Source organism: Mandrillus leucophaeus, unplaced genomic scaffold (genome assembly GCF_000951045.1).
Source record: "Mandrillus leucophaeus isolate KB7577 unplaced genomic scaffold, Mleu.le_1.0 Scaffold353, whole genome shotgun sequence".
NCBI classification, from domain to species: Eukaryota; Metazoa; Chordata; class Mammalia; order Primates; family Cercopithecidae; genus Mandrillus; species Mandrillus leucophaeus.
This window is the reverse complement of record NW_012103732.1, coordinates 2,479,792-2,496,135: the sequence shown is the minus strand read 5'-3', so window position 1 is coordinate 2,496,135 and position 16,344 is coordinate 2,479,792. Positions and strand designations below refer to the sequence as shown.

At 36.0% G+C, this 16,344-nt stretch overlaps 1 protein-coding gene across 4 annotated transcripts in view; it reads right to left on the bottom strand.

Moving 5' to 3' along the window:
* MCTP1 (multiple C2 domains, transmembrane 1) overlaps window positions 1-16,344 on the bottom strand; it is a 409,939-nt gene that overhangs the window by 79,461 nt on the left and 314,134 nt on the right. For all 4 annotated transcript variants that reach the window (XM_011989444.1, XM_011989446.1, XM_011989445.1 and 1 more), the window contains one exon: window positions 6,303-6,356. In XM_011989444.1, coding sequence (XP_011844834.1) covers window positions 6,303-6,356 — 54 coding nt within the window. The remainder of the gene's footprint in view (window positions 1-6,302; window positions 6,357-16,344) is intronic.

Sequence of the window (16,344 nt, the reverse complement as noted above, 5' to 3'; positions counted from 1 at the left end):
TTCTTGCCATGAAGGTCCTGAGGCTTGATCTTGGCCATGGCTTCACATGCAGCTGCCAGCTGCCATCTGCTCTGATGGCCTCTCCACTTGCGATTACATTAGGCCCAATCAGACAAACCAGGACAATCTCCCTATTTTAAAGTAGGATGATTAGCACCCTTCATCCTATCTGCTGCCTTAATTCCTCTTTGTCATGTAACATGACATCTCCACAGGTTCCAGGGATTAAGTCATGGGCATTTTTGATGTTATTCTGCCTACTACACACTCCCTTAGTTGAAACTGTAGGAAAGGATTGGATGTGTAGGAAAATAGTGAAGAGAAGCAGAAACCTAGAGATCCTAGAAAATATCTCTAGCTGGGGTGAAAGGTATATTCCCTTACTGAATTACCCTAAAGACTTAAAGATCATGTCTGAGTTAACTTGCATCTGTACTTTGACAATCCCCCTTCTCCCAGAGAACCTAGTCATAAGGTAGGGTAAGGATGCCAAATTTGGGCTCACAAAAGTTGAGTGTTAGGTCTGGCTCTTCCACTTGTCTATATCTTTTAGCAATTCACTTAAGTTTGGCTGAACCACAGTCTCCTCATTTTAAATTAAGGGGGCGGTTGAACTAGATTATTTCTTGGGTACCCTCCAGTTGTACTCTTGCTATGATTCTAGATGACGTAGATAGTGTTTCTGCGGACTCAAGATGAGTGGACTATCAGCTCAATGGGTGTTTAAGCACCAATAGGTTCCCAAAGGAGAAATGTATCCTTCCCTGATTTTTAATCTTATTATTTGCTCTTCTCCCTTGCCTGTCCAACCATCCCTCACCCCAGATCAGAATAGATAAGCAAATGGGATATATTATACTGTAACTGTAAAATATACCTCAGTTTATACCCCTGGTATGAAATGTTCCTATAATCTTTGAAAGAATATGATTTGGGAGGCTAGTTTTCCTAATTTGTTTACTGTAGCATAGGTAGGTTCCAGTCTTGCAATAAATACATCCAAGGAACACAAGGATTGTTCTTGCTCTAGAGCATGGGTGGGTCTATGTGGTTTGGATAGGCAGAATTCTAAGATAGCTGCCAAGATTCATACCTTCCAGTAGATATATCATGATAGTCTCCCTCCCCTTGAATGCGGGAGTGGGTTTTGTAATATGATGGTGTATTAGTCTGTTCTCATGCTGCTAATAAAGACATATCCAAGACTGGGTAATTTATAAAGGAAAGAGGTTTAATTGACTCACAATTCCACATGGCTGGGGAGGACTCACAATCATGGCGTAAGGCAAGAAGGGGTAAAGTCACATCTTACATGGTGGCAGGCAAGAGCAAGTGTGTGCAGGGGAACACTCCCTTATAAACTATCAGATCTCATGAGACTTATTCACTATCATGAGAACAGCACAGGAAAGATCCACCCCATGACTCAATTACCTTCCACCAGGTCCCTCCCATGACACATGAGAAATATGGGAGCTACAATTCAAGACATTATTTGTGTAGGGACACAGCCAAATCATATCAGATGAAATATGTGGTCCCGTGACTAGGTTACGTTCTATGGCACAATTGCCTTTAAGAAAAACAGATTATCTTTGATGGGCCTGGCCTAATCAGGTGAGGCCTTAAAAAGAACTTGTCTCTTCCTGAAGAGATTTGAAGTATGGAGAGACTCAACCCAACAGATTCTCCATTGATAGATTTAAAGATGGAGGAAGCCATGGAAAATGGCAACTAGTATCAGATAGCCACCAAGAAAACAAGGACCTCAGTCCTCCAATTATAAAAAACTGAATTCTATCAATACCCTGAATGAGTTTGGACATGAATTCTTCTCCAAAGCCTTCAGGTGAAAACTCAGTCTGACTGATACCTTGAACATGACACCCTGAGCAGAGAACCCAACTGAGCTGTGCTGGACTTCTGATCTACTGAACCGAGAGCTAAAAAGTGAGTGTTGTTTTGAGCCTCTACATGGGTGGCAATTTGTTATGCAGCAATAGCAAACAAATAAATGAAAACAATGCTATTCCAGTTAAATGTGGCTTGAAAATTTTAAAAGGAAGTGTTTTCCTTGTGCCTCCTTTCTTCTTGCCTTTCTCCAAAGCCTTAATCTTTTTCCCCACTGTGCCGTTATTTCATTGAATATAACTAGAAAATGCCATTTTGTTGGATTAAAATCTTCTCTCATATCACATCACATATCATTCCCCTAACCCCTCATAGTTCATTTGAGATGCCAGAGATGCCCAAATCTTGGGTATGTTATATACATGTTTTAGGGCTGGAGAATCGAACCAGAAAACACAGAGTTCAAGAATTAAAAGAATCTGTTTATTTTGAACTAACTCAGGTATGTTTTATTTGTTACATTTAGTTCTCTTGAAACACAGTAACCTTGACATAATGGCTGAAGAAAAAGAAGCAATGTAAGCATAAATGGCTGAATATTTTAATATCTTTTATCAATAAACATTACTAGAATGCCATGCATTTGAATCCATGCTTTTTCTGAGGAAAACCTGCATTTTATCTTCTGCTTCCTGATATCGCAGCTGGATCTTATTACAAGGGTAGGATGCACCATGGGAAGCATGCCTAAACTTTTTAAACTACAAAAGGAAAGCTGATCTTCATTAATTAGATGTCTAGATTATACAGACTGACCACTGTATTATTATCTATAACATGGTGAAAAACACTATTATATGGCTTGTTGATAGCTCCACCTAGGTAATTTAGCTAAGCCTTATTTGCTAAGATATTCTATTAACCACAAAGGCAGGATTTGGTGTCAGGTCAAAAAATCAGATCAAACTGTGACTTTGTGGTTGATGGTTCAGAGAATGCTGTACAACAAAGGGAATTGAGAACGCAGTATGATGTCTAACATTTAATTCAGGAAAAATGTCATCTCCAGCACGGCTTAACAGAGTGCTACTACATAATGCAGATAAGTGAAAATATTAACAAGTCAATGATTCATTACTAAGACTCACCATGTAAAACCTGTATTCTCTGCCTTTGTGAAAACCATGGAATTGGATTAAAAGAGAAGCCACCTAATTTTAGATTTAAGCAAATGTGAGCAATGGGTTTGAGAATGAAGGGTAAGTCTGTGGATCACAAACCCTCACCTGAATGATGGTTAGCTCTTTTAATAAGAAACAACATTATATATATATTTTAAAGCTATAATCTGGAAAAACTTCAAAATCTGGGAATCCAGGTAAATCATGATTTAGCTTTTACCAACTTTAACCAAAGTCTTCCCTGGTGCTACAGTCAGTACGAAAGAAAAGCTATTACAAAGCTATTATGTTAATTACAATTTTGTCTGCTTCAGCTTCATATACCTGTGTCTTTGTCATGTATATAATTATGCAAAGGGAAAACACCCTCAGCGCAAATGAAATAAAAGATTTCAGTTTATGCCCACACGGACCTTGTCAAGTAGCCAATGACTTGCCCTTTCATTGTGAGTGACTAATATCAATGCTGGCTCTAAAGAAAGACACTTTTCATAATCGCCCAACAATCTGCTAAGTGAAAACATGTGGATAGGCTTAGGGAAAGCCTGCCAGGGGTCTTGGCGGAATGGAAAACAGGTGCTCTCATTCTGTGCCATGTAATACCCCATTTACCCCCAAGTCCAAAGGTTATAGGACTAATAGCTGCCTTGTGGTAATCAGGGAAAGCCAAGACACTGGCCCTGGTGAAACATCTGGGACATATTTTACATACTTCCAACATATGCTTCAGGTTCAATTAAAGTGAGGCTTTGGCACATTTATTAATCTTTTTTACTTTTATCCTATAAGAGGACCCACTGACCTGACCCTACTATTATACCATATGAGAAAACAGAAATAATGAGAGCTAGAGGTCAGTACCTGCTCGTATGGCAAAGAACACATTTGTTTTCTCATGAAATTCCATTACCCATGACTCTATACACAAACTTTAAATAAAGGAACCAACGAATTTTTCAAAGTAGGAAATTACCCTTCTTCCACTCAGACGCACTGATAGCCAAGGCTTAACATTTACCGCTGTGAGAGCCAGTCGAGATGGAAGATGGAACCTTGCAGGATCCTTTCATATTTCCATTTCTTATAGGAAAAACTATATTTCAAGACGTCCACAAGATTCTTCCCTCTATTATTCAAGCACTTAAAAGTCTATTGTAAATTATTACATTTGAGATTTTATTCAGATATGATTTTTATGCTATCAATTGCATTATGCGTAAAAAAGAAAAACCCCCTTTATCGCTCGGATAAAAGGGTTGGATTTATGAAAATCAGCTCACAATCCTTTCACACGGAAAACACACTGCTTGTCAGCATCCTGTACAGAAGAATACAGTTGAATTCACACTGTAATTTAAGCACTCACTTTCAATCAACTTTGGTAACTAGATCTGAAAATGTGTTAGAAGCAGGGTGTCAATTTCAGACTACCAAATACTAGATTACAATAGATGTTACCCCAGAGATTTGGTGTTGTTTCCCCCGGGCATGTTCCACTTGACATCTATGTTTTGGTGAGCTGGTTAACCAGGTGTGTCTACTTCCCATACTTAACATCTTCTCCATTAAAAATGCCCATAAAAAGGGGAGAGATTAGAAGTACAGAACATCAACAAACTGACTAAAAACATAGGTTGACTTCAAGCAGGGACATTAAGTACTAGACTTCACTAAGGGTTTCCATTTATTAACATTTCTGGGGAAACGCCTGCTGCTGGGATGGATCTTTATGGTGGCTTTAATAATAAAGCAGCAACAAGCAAGAGAAAATGGCCATAAATGGATGGCAGCTCAGTGTTTATCAGCAGAGAAATGATGATTCAGAGCTGGCATGTTGAGTTAAAATACAAGCACTCTACAGCTCTACAACTGACCTTAGCAATAAATCATATCATTTACTGCCAGAAGTGTATGCTCATGTTATTTAACATTAAAAACAAGCACATATGTGTTTTTGCAGGAAGGAGATTTTGTTAGTTTATGTTTGATGATTTTGCTAATGACTAAATGATGTACAGAAGAAAAATTTCACATAAAAACTCTGTCGATTTAAAAATGTTTGAAATAGTGTTAGAAGGGAGAAAGTGTGTGTGTGTGTGTGTGTGTGTGTGTGTGTGTGTTTTCCTTCAAGCATTGAATATTAGGAAAAAAATCATGTGGAGAGTTAACGAATCACTGAATTTTTTGACATTTCTCATGCATGCTTCCAACACACAAATTATTTTATTTTTGGAGACACGGCCTTCAGTGGCACACAAATTCTTACATTGGGATGTAACTGTACATCTTTACTGGAATCAAAGGTCAAGGGCATAAATTAAAATATACTGTTTTCCTCCTTTCTTCAAAAAAAAAAAATTCACTGCTTTACCACAACATAAATCAGATTCTGATGAAGGTCAAAAATCTGGTTTTACATGCCAAACAATGTGGAAATCACGAACGATTTTTTGTCCTCTGCCTCTCGATCTCAACCTAGGACTTTTTAGATTTTAGGTCTGGAAATGCCCAGAGATGATAATGTAACAGCATCACTATCCTCCTTGCCATAGAAAACGGTAGTTCCAACCCCAGCCACTGCTGCAGTGGTGCAAGATCATTCTAATTCCTACCTCTTGTTGTCCCCTCTCCCTCGGGGACAACCAATCCAAGCAGTCCCAGAAACTGGCTGTTATTTACTGTGGTCACCATCCCCAAATCAACCAGCGATTGAATATAAGCCTCTCTGAACGGGCTTTCCTGATGGAGAAACCACGTGGCCATTCCAAACCTCAGCAAGGGCAATGAGCACTGGGGTTATTTAAATGTCCTCTGGAGCACTCTGCACATTCATGTCCTTTTGCTGAGCAATTGTTCAAAAATTACAGATGACAATATCCATGTTCAACTCATGCAGGCTATGTTTTCACTCCCCGGTTCCCCCAAAGCATGGCTCGATTTGTAATACTCAAGATAGGACAAATTTTTGCCCTTCAACAACAGTCGTCACTGCTGTTATCTTCATGAGAGCTATCAAGTTCCAGACAAGCTGAATTATTTTTTTTTGTTCCTGGCAGAAAAATATTTGACCCAGCTCTGGACAAAAGCGAAGAGGATTTATAGCCTTCTCTCCCTCTTTGCAACATGCAGTGGCATTGTTAGGATGATAAACAGCACTGTCCAATTTTCTGGACTCAAACACTTCAACTCCTTTTTTAACTGTCTGTGAAAACAGTGTCATGTCTACATTTCCCCATCCCCAGGTACCCAAGTGCTGGGAAAGATAATTACCTTGTCATCTTTGTCATCTTCTTCTTCCTCGTCCTCTAGCATGTCCTCCACTACCTGCAGACAGAAACAGAAGTCATTTTCTGTGCTCTTAAAGGAGAGAATTTTGTTCTGTCATTTTGAACCTTTTGGAAATGAAAACTTTATTAACATTTGAAACGGGCACACTGAGAAGGGATATTCAACCTAGAGATAGTGATTAGGAAAACGCTCTGCCTTTCATTGATTAAAACCAGGGAACCGAATCCCAGTTAGGGGACCTGGATTCATGTGAAATGTTTTGTGACAACCTCAAGAATTTGAAATATGCATAAGGTAAACCAACATTAATTTGGAGGATGCTTTAAATCAGGAAATTTCCCTTCTACCGATTCTGCTGTCTGTATTAATCAGGTACTTGAGATTTAGAACTAGATAACTAGGCATGAAACAGCTCTGCTATTTCTAATTTACTTTTCACCAAATTCTACGATTAAAAAACCATGTCTGTTAATTGATTCATGCTGGTGGTCTATGGCATAAAACTAACAATATATTTTTATGGCTCAAATTTTAATTCTTATGTATAAATGTCAAGTCTTGCCTCTCTTACTTTTTGATTTTGTGGATTACCCAAAACTCTCATTTTAATTCTCTGTGATTTTACACAAGATTATGAGAATGCATATTATAAAATGAAAATTAAAATATATAATTACATGTGTATAGTGTGTGTATAACCCACGTAGTTGGATATGCATATATGTATTTTTAAATAGCTATTTAGCCTACCTCAGCAGAACGGAATAGTCATTTTGGATTTCCCAAATAACTTCCCTTTGCCTTGATCAACATATAACCATTCAGAATGAGACTTCACTCCATTTCAGGCTTTTTAAAATGGTTTTCCGCACTTCACAAACATACACATATGCATGCCACAGAAACCTACAGTTTAGAAAACCTTGGGAGAAGTGTCGTTATTCAAGTAAGACCCAACTTATTGTGTTTATGATATTTGATATGGTTTTTAAATTCCTTTTTTTTTTTCCTGATCCTGTATCTCTGAATAGACTCAACAGAAGCATGGTTAACAAATACTTTAAAACTTTTCTCCCAAAGCTCATAACTTTAGAGGACAGAGACACCTAGCCCTCCTTTCCTGTGTGTGTGTGTGTTTTTTAATACCAACAGGAATATTCTATGGGTGAACACTTTAATAACCAAGACTGTATTATGAAAAGAGTTCCATAAACTGAGATAACATATCAGAACTCTTATTCCTAATAATTTTTCTCAAATATTCTAAAAGCATTAACTGATTTAAAAGCATAACACAAACACAAACCTCCAGGTCTCATGAACAAATATATAATGAAAGCATCTGACAACCTGTGAGACTGTTCCTAATTTAATGTCGTGCTTTCAATCTTCTGCTAATTGGTAGAATTTTGAGGTCTTTCATTTGGACATTCAGCATTTCAAAAGAATCACAGTAGTGCAATATGCAGTTTTGCATATCTGATGAGAGCTTACACTTACTTCGGAGACATATAAAGCAATGAAGCATCAACAAGAAAGATGGACTCTTGACAGTCTCTCTAACTATATCCAGCTACTCCATAGCATTCATCATAAACCCCTTTGTCCAAGGCACATAGTGCTAGGTAATGTGGGAATACACAGATAACCCACAAAACTTCCTCTTTACTCCTACCAGCCCTCAAATGGCTTATAATCCAGTAAAACTTAAACAGGGTTGATCAGATAAGCTTTCATGTTAACCTTTCATTTCCTTACATTTAAAGTATTTGCGTCACAAATACACACACAATAGTGACAGTATATAGTTGAAGTGATATATGCCAGGCTATTCAAATTGGGCTATTTGTGAGGGGTTTAAGATGGAAAAGAAGCTACATTGGTACATTGTGTTGCTTCAGAAGAATTCACCTAACCCTTGTAAGATTTTCTGAAATGATGATTATTTCGTACCTCTGATAAAATTATCTTTTAGATTTAAATGAAGCAACTTTTTTTTTTTTTTGCTGAAATTACCCATGCAGATTCATATCAAATACATCAAGGAAAATGAGATGAACACTATACTTTTACTGCTGCTGTGAATAAACTCATTATTATAGCTACTCATAATTAAGAATGTATAATATGCCTCTTCTCTGCAGTACTTACTATCACATTTCAGGTGCTATGAAGGCAGAATGGTGGTGGGCTGTGCCTAGCAGATTGTCAGGTACATAATAGGTGTTCACAAAATATTTGTTGATTGAGTGAATAGTGAATGTATCATCTATTCTTCATATCATTTAACACACTTTGGGTAAAGTGCCTATCATGTATCTCACAGAACTGACTTAGTTCACCTGGAAGGACTTATACCTAATCAATGATGCAGATTTATAAAAGCAAATGTTCAAAATGCTCTCAAACATTTGCCTGAGAATAGAATCCATGAATATTTAACCATTAAGGTTGGAGAATCTCCACTATCTTCAAATTAATTTTCAAAAATTCAAGATAAGATTAAGCCATAAACAAGCCAGTAGCTTAATTTACACATTTTACAAATCAGCTGTGGATCTTCTGTTCAAGTATGACTCAAAGAGGTCTACAGAATCAGGCTCTTCATTTGCAAAACCCAAACTGTTCTTACCCTGCACAAGTGGGTAATTGGCTACGCACAATTGCTCCACAAATGTGCAGCCAGAACCACCCAATACAACCATTTGCTTTTACATTTGGCAGAGAAGTGTTGTGTTAGTGAGAGGCCTTTTTGCTGTGTTTTAGCGCTCTAGTGAGGGCCCTTCCCCTCCTCCAGTGCGTTTTTAAAGTTACATCATAAACATCTACAAGTGAGGATTTATAATACAGATGGTTTCCTATTGATGCCTTTAAGCTGCTTCAGAACATATCCCATCGTTACATTTTGCTCAGGTGAAGCTGAAGGTGCCTTAGAAAATGGAGATGATAATAGCACCTATCTCACAGTGTTAAGGATCCAATGAGATAATGCATAAAAGTGCTTAATACAGTTCCTGTATCAAAGGAAGTACTCAAAAATGTTAGCTATTAATAAAAATAAAATAGCATCAAAAAAAAATAGCATCAAGTTAATATTTTAAACATTAATTTTCGGAAATTAAATATTTTTTCCTGGACAAAATATTCTGTGCTCTTAATGACACACAAAATTCTGATTCATGTTTTCACTGACTGTAAGAAACACATAGAGGGGTACAGGTAGAAGTGTGGATAAAGATTCCAAATTAAAATGATGATGCTTTCACAACTAATTTTCAGGCTTTAATGGTCCAGTGAAACGGATGACTTTGAGGACAAGAGTGTCTCAGAAGCTGAGCTGTGCTTTAAGACAAGAGCTCTAGCCAAATGCAATGAACATCGAAACTGCAAACTGAGCTTTTAAAAACAAACTGTATATATCACTGAAGTGCATTTAATGACTGCACAAAATTGCAACCCTTCCCAGAGAAATCAAATAACACCTGCTATTTAGGATGAGAGTGCTGGAGTTTAACACTTAACTAAGGAAAACAAAAGAAAGGAGTCCTGGTATCCAATTCTAGCTCTTTCCTCTTCAAATAAAACCAAATAAGCACTACATCATTTTGTTTTCAAGTATACAAAGTCCAGTTGCCCAAACACTTGTCAGCAATAATTTAACTAACAACATATACTATACGCAGGATTTCCTTGAAGGGGAAAAAATGAAGAGTGATGAAAAATCATGTAGTAGAAAAGATACATTTACAAAGTTCAGTTTTTTCTCTTTTTTTCTTAAGGGGAATCTCAGATCGGCTCTAGAATTCTCTTTCCAAATTATGCTTTCTGATACCTTGCTTGAAAGCAAGTAGTATTAATCAAACAAAGGAAGGGCACTAGGGAAATCAGAAAGATGTAATGCAAGCAGTTAAAAGTGACATGACCTTCTGTAATGTCGCTCGTCACAGACTTATATGCCACACACTCGAGGAAGGTCTTGAAAGAAACTGATTCTTGGTACTATTCCTTGAATGTAATACTAATAAAGATGACATTTAAAAAAACACACAGACAACCCCAAATGCAGCATGCCAGATACATTGCAGCCAGAGAATAAATAGATAACATTATTTTAAAAGCATATTTCTTTCTTCATATTCAATATTTGCTGAACATTTGCCGTTAACGTAAAATATAATATGTGGCTATACATTTAAAAAATACATTTCCAAAGTTAAACAAAATGGTATCTATAGACCATATATTTTGTGGTTTTAGAGGAGCTCTTGTACTATTACAAGACTTTTAATTGTAATCCAACAAAACAAAACACTTCATGATTTGCAAGGAAAATATTATTTGACTGGAAATGTTAATAGTGATGTTGATAATCTGAATAAAAACATGACATGTTTGGTATTATTGTACTAGAACAAAAATGTATAAGGGAGGTGACCAGAAGGATGCAGTAACAAAAAGACCAATGAGGAAAGGATGAGGGAAAGTGGGTTCAGGTAAACTTCATTATTAAAATCATTATGGGACAGTGACTACTAATTATTGCTTTTTAACACCAATTTAAGGTGAATGTTTAAAACTAATATGACAAGAGGGGGTTAAAAGGCCCATGAATTATTTTTTAAACACTTCATATTATAATTTTTCCATGAGTAAATTATTCCACTTATTTAAATCCCTTCGAACAAAAAGGAACCAAAAAAAATCTTGGTTATGTTAACCTTGAAAGGACTGAGTACTCTGCAACCAAACCTTTCAAAAGCCAGTGCTGATACAAACCAGTTTCTTTTGTGTGTTTGCTTCTTTTCCTTGGAATTAAATGGATGTTTTACTATGTTCAAAATGAATAGTTGCACAACTCAAATTGCTTTACTCAAATATGGTCTATAAAAATGCAACACATTTACACATTTAAAGAAGAAATCGCTGCTGTCCAGATGTGCAACCATGTTAAAATATTAAAGAAAACTGACACAAAAGAAAGAAGTTTCATATTTAGTTTCATATTCATAGACGATCCAAACTTGTACAGATGCTTTTATTTGGATACATTACAAACTAAATGCCTATTTCTACCCTAGAGATATGGAAGAATTTGGGGAGAGTAGTATTCTTCAGCATGGTCTGGAGTTCATTTATATCATTGCGTGTGTGCATAAACCATGCAGAACATGCATTTGTGTGCCAATGGATTTATTACACATGTAAGTATGATATGAAATGGTGGAATGTCTATTGATGGAGAAGATGCATATAATCACTCAAATGATTTCAAATCACTTGAAAGTACCAAAGGTCAGGTTGAAGACTTCTATGGTAAGATCTTTATAGGTGTGCTAGTGCAGACATTTTTACAACAGGACACCTTCTCACAAGATTTTTGAGAAGAAACAAACTTTTGCAAAATGGTATAATTAAACTGTATACATAATTCACTCCATGTTTATAAGAATAATACGACTCAATCAAGTCTGGGATATACTGTTTCATCCAGTACATCTCAAAAGCAACTGCATATATGATGGCTGCTTAGTTTGATTCACGCTATTAAGGATTTGACCTTGGAGGATTTCAGCTACAGTAGTCATCAAGATAACTGAACCACTAGATGTAATAATAATTAGTGTGATAGGCTTGCCTGGGAGGCTGAATATATTGCAATACAAAAGAAGGCAGACTTAAAAAAAAAAAAAAAGAAAAAAAGAAAAGCATTAGTACTTACTGCTAAAAGACTTCCTGATTTTTACAGAGACACTCAAAAACAATTATTCTTCTTGCAAAATGCATTTCCTTGGCTCATTCTGGGAAGTGCTATGTTGTAATTTAGTCTGATTCTTAATAAGGAATGTGGCTTTAATGTGGCTATCAGATGACTTTTGATGCATGCCACTGATTATGTACAGCATGGCTTCTGCATCATCAACAGCAGTATTTGTTGTATAATCTGGTTTGCTATAAGGTGCAAAGACAGTAAATTTACTTTACTGACCAAAAGTATGTTACCTTTTATTTTTAAGTGTCAGCTTAATATGCAGAAAAACTCTTCCATTAAGAAAGGTGAAACAATAACATAAATTCTACAATCAGTATAAGCCTCTTAAATTTCTTTTCATATTTCCTTTTCAGTATTCTTAAGTGTTCATTCTATTCTTACACAAAGCACTGAACAGAATTCTAGAGTTTATTTGAACTCTGTCTCCATCTAAAGGCTTTACAATGTATTGGATTTTTTTTGCTTGCAAGAAAATTCTAATCTTGGTGTCTTTAGGATATTGCATATTAATTCAATTGAGTAGGAAAAAATAGGTCAACTATTAACCTGGAATGTGCTTTTTAAATAATAATGCTTTAATGAAACTATATTATTTGTCAAGGGAAAAAAGTATATACCAAAGGCCAAAAAATTGAATTGTTTAATGTGCTTTGCAAGTAAAATTAAAAGCTAACTCTACTCACCATGAATCTACTTTATAAAATTTAATGTTTACAAAATATTTTCATACATTAATAAACAGAGTAAAAATAAAGAAAATTATGTACTTACGCCTCTATATTTAGAGCCAAATTTCCATTCCAGAACCTCAACTTTGTAACAAAAAGGCACAATTTTAAATGTTTCAAACGTTGAAAACAATCTTAGAATTTTTAAGTGTCTAATAAAAGGTCCACATTTAAAAAATTTTCTGTAAAGCAAGAAAAGGGAGCTGCTGTGACATTTTAAAGAGTAGCATGTCCTGCAATCTTCTAAATATCCTTTGTTCCAACCCCATCAATAATTTTGGGAGCTGCAATAGGCAAGTTAGTTTTCAGGTAAATGCACAGTTTAGCACAAATATGCAAAATACTATGGAAATATTGGAATATATTTCCATATACGATTCCATATATGGAATAGCATGGAAAATACTACACTTTGGGAACATTAGGGATCTTTAAATATACTTAGAAAACAACAAAGAATTTATCTTGGAGATTATTATCAGGAAACTTTTGGACCATACTGATCTGTTAGGTTTGATTCACTTAAAAAAAATTTATAGCAACTCCCTATTTTAAGCAATGTGTTGTGGGTCGTAAAGAGGGTGAGTGGAATGGGTGTACATTTGCAGAGAATATTCTGACACTAATTTGATTTTTCTTTTTCTCTTTTCCATCTAGAATATTTTGAGGCCTGAGGACATTATGTCAGAAAATTTAAAAATGGAGCATGTTTTGTATGTCAAAAAAATCATAGTCAGAAAACTTCAGTTCTTTTCTTATATCCCTTTCTATAAATAATATTTTTTATCTTTTTTATATAAAGAATAATCACCTCACAAAAGAAAGTCCTAGTGGGTTTAGACCTACATTTGGACTGAAAAGAATGTCTGTGGTGAATGGTGAATTGTAGCATAAAAGCCTGAATGAAAAGAATGTTCATGAAACTTCACACAAAACCTCCAAACCGTTATATCATGAGCTTCCCACAATATAACACAGAGCTGTACATCCCAGGAAAAGCCTGCCTGGTCTACTTATCATTCCTGCTTTATGTAGTGTACTGTGTGATTGCTAAATTAGTATATAATGCATTTATAATATTTATAGTACCAACATTTAGTTAAATAACCTTTATGTAAGATTTATGTTGTTTTTTTTATTTCTCATTTAATGGCAAATTATGAAGAGCATGTTTCATAAAGATAATTCTCCATTTAAATTCATCAGTCCATTAAATATTAAAATTATGTTTCTGATGCAATCGAGAACAAATTTGTCCAGCTTCAGTGATTATTTGCACTCATAAAAATTAGGCTTGATTAATAAAATTTAAATGCTTGATTAAGTTGACATTTTCATGTTCCATTCTGATTTATTAAAATTAGTCTCCATCTCCAGGCCTGGTATGCTGGTGTAGGTTTACCTTTCCCCTCCTCTTACCCGACATCCTGAGCGAGGCTGTTAGAAAGGAGGATTTTGCTTTTGGACTCAATGATAATTTCAGTGAAACGCCCTGTTCTTCGCTCATGGTACTGCCTGCCTTTGTCTTCATGCACTGTGCACAGTGGAGATTTGTATTACAATAATCAAGAAAAATGTGTCTTTCAAATATCTATGGATATGACCTGTAAAATGGCATATGCTTATGGTATTTCTGTAAAATTCAGTTACTAAGGTGCTTTACATTGTTGAAGACTGCTTTGCTCAAGTTTCTTCATATGCTTTTATTGATAAAAATATAGTTTTTATTTTTTGTGGGACTTCTGTATACATTGCAAGGGGACTATGGATACAGGAAATCTTACTGTGGCAATGCTATTATCTGTCTACAGGCTTAAAACCAAGAAAAATGACTCATGGCCATGAAAAACCATCTCTTCAACAGGACTTACAAGGGAACTCTTCAAGAGAAATAGTGACATATAATGTCTAAGCTCCCACTTGCTTGCTGTTTTACACATGGCAAGGTTCCCAGGTGTCATCTATTGAGCACTTACTCTATGCTTAACATGTGTTGTCTCTTAAATTCTTAGAAGACTCTAACAAGGTACCTATTGTTCCCATTTTATTGGTGAGGAAATTGAGGCATAGCAGAATGAATAAACTTGTATAGCTAACAAGTAGAAGGTTTGGAATTAAATCCCAGGTCTTCCGAATTTCAAAGTTTGGGCTTTTAACCTCAAGCCACTGGAAAGATATAGTGGTAACACTTATCTTAAAGGTGTTTTTGCTGTTGCCTATGGGAGTATAACCCATTTGAAAACTTTATTTAGGTAAACTGACTGTCTCCTGTTTAAGCAATGCTATCAGAACATTCAGTTAGTTTCTAAAGAACTGATAGTGTATACTAGTTTTCTTTTTTTGTATAATGAAGTAAATTCAGTAAGTAATACATGACAAAAAAATGTCCTTGAAGGTGTATTTTAGTTTGGTCACTGAAACATACTGTTTCAGTTCTATGTACATAAGGGTAGAAAGGCCTGAAAGTTGTATGCTCTTGACAAAGGTGTCTCATACAATGCTTTAAAAAATGAACACAAAACTCTCAGCGTTATTGGACTTCCTAATAGTTCTGATTTATAAACACTTTCCACAAGCAGATAAAGACATATAATTTGGTTTCCACTTTTAGTTTGTTAATTGGGGTCTTAGAATTTCTTGTCACCTTTCTAAACCAAGGACAATAGTTCTCCACAAATATATGAAACTCTCTGCCAGCACCACCGTTCCCCCACCACCACCACACAGAGAACAATGATCAAGACTAGAAATGCAAACTAGTTCTAAGGTCATGAGTCAGGCAGAAGGTACTTCTGTTGGCCCCTTTTCCTCTCTCCCTCCCCAGGTTTAGAATAGTTTGGCTCTCTGCCAAGAGGAGAGTGCAAAGTCATTTAGAAAGAACAATCAGGAAATAATCACTGGAAATCGGTAGGATAACACATCCACCCTCAAACCAGAATTGGGGGTATCCTTATTTTCCTCCCCAGTCTTACATCTCAATTACAGAAATGACAAAGTCCTGAGGGCAGATATTTGGAAGAACAGAAATGCTAAGACCCTTTGGCAGATATATGGGTGGACACTTTGGAGAACCATCAAGATAGTGAACTCTTTGGATCCATGGGAGGATTTGAGGGGTTTAGGAAGCTGGTTTGTCAGTGACTCTCTGGGGCTCCAGGGTTCAACTGTGGCTCAAATAAGTGAAAATCAACCATTTATGGGAGCAAGAATTTCAGATATCCTTCAGAGTTGCCAAAAACAATTCATTTGGTAGAAAAGGAGTTGGGGAAGAAATCCTCTATAAGAACTAAGAGTACCTCTTTGCCTCATTATATTCTTATATGCATCTCTGGAGAACTGAACAAGGTGAGGAGAATTCAGGAAGATGGTGGAGGCTAAAATATGAGAGTAACTGGGAACAACCTCTAGGGCAACTACCACTAACTTTATATTGGAAGTCTCTCTTCTGAGTCCTACTAGAGCTAAAGCAAGAAGTGTGCATTCCAGTGAGGAGAATCTTTAGTAAATTGACTTTTAAAAATAGAAG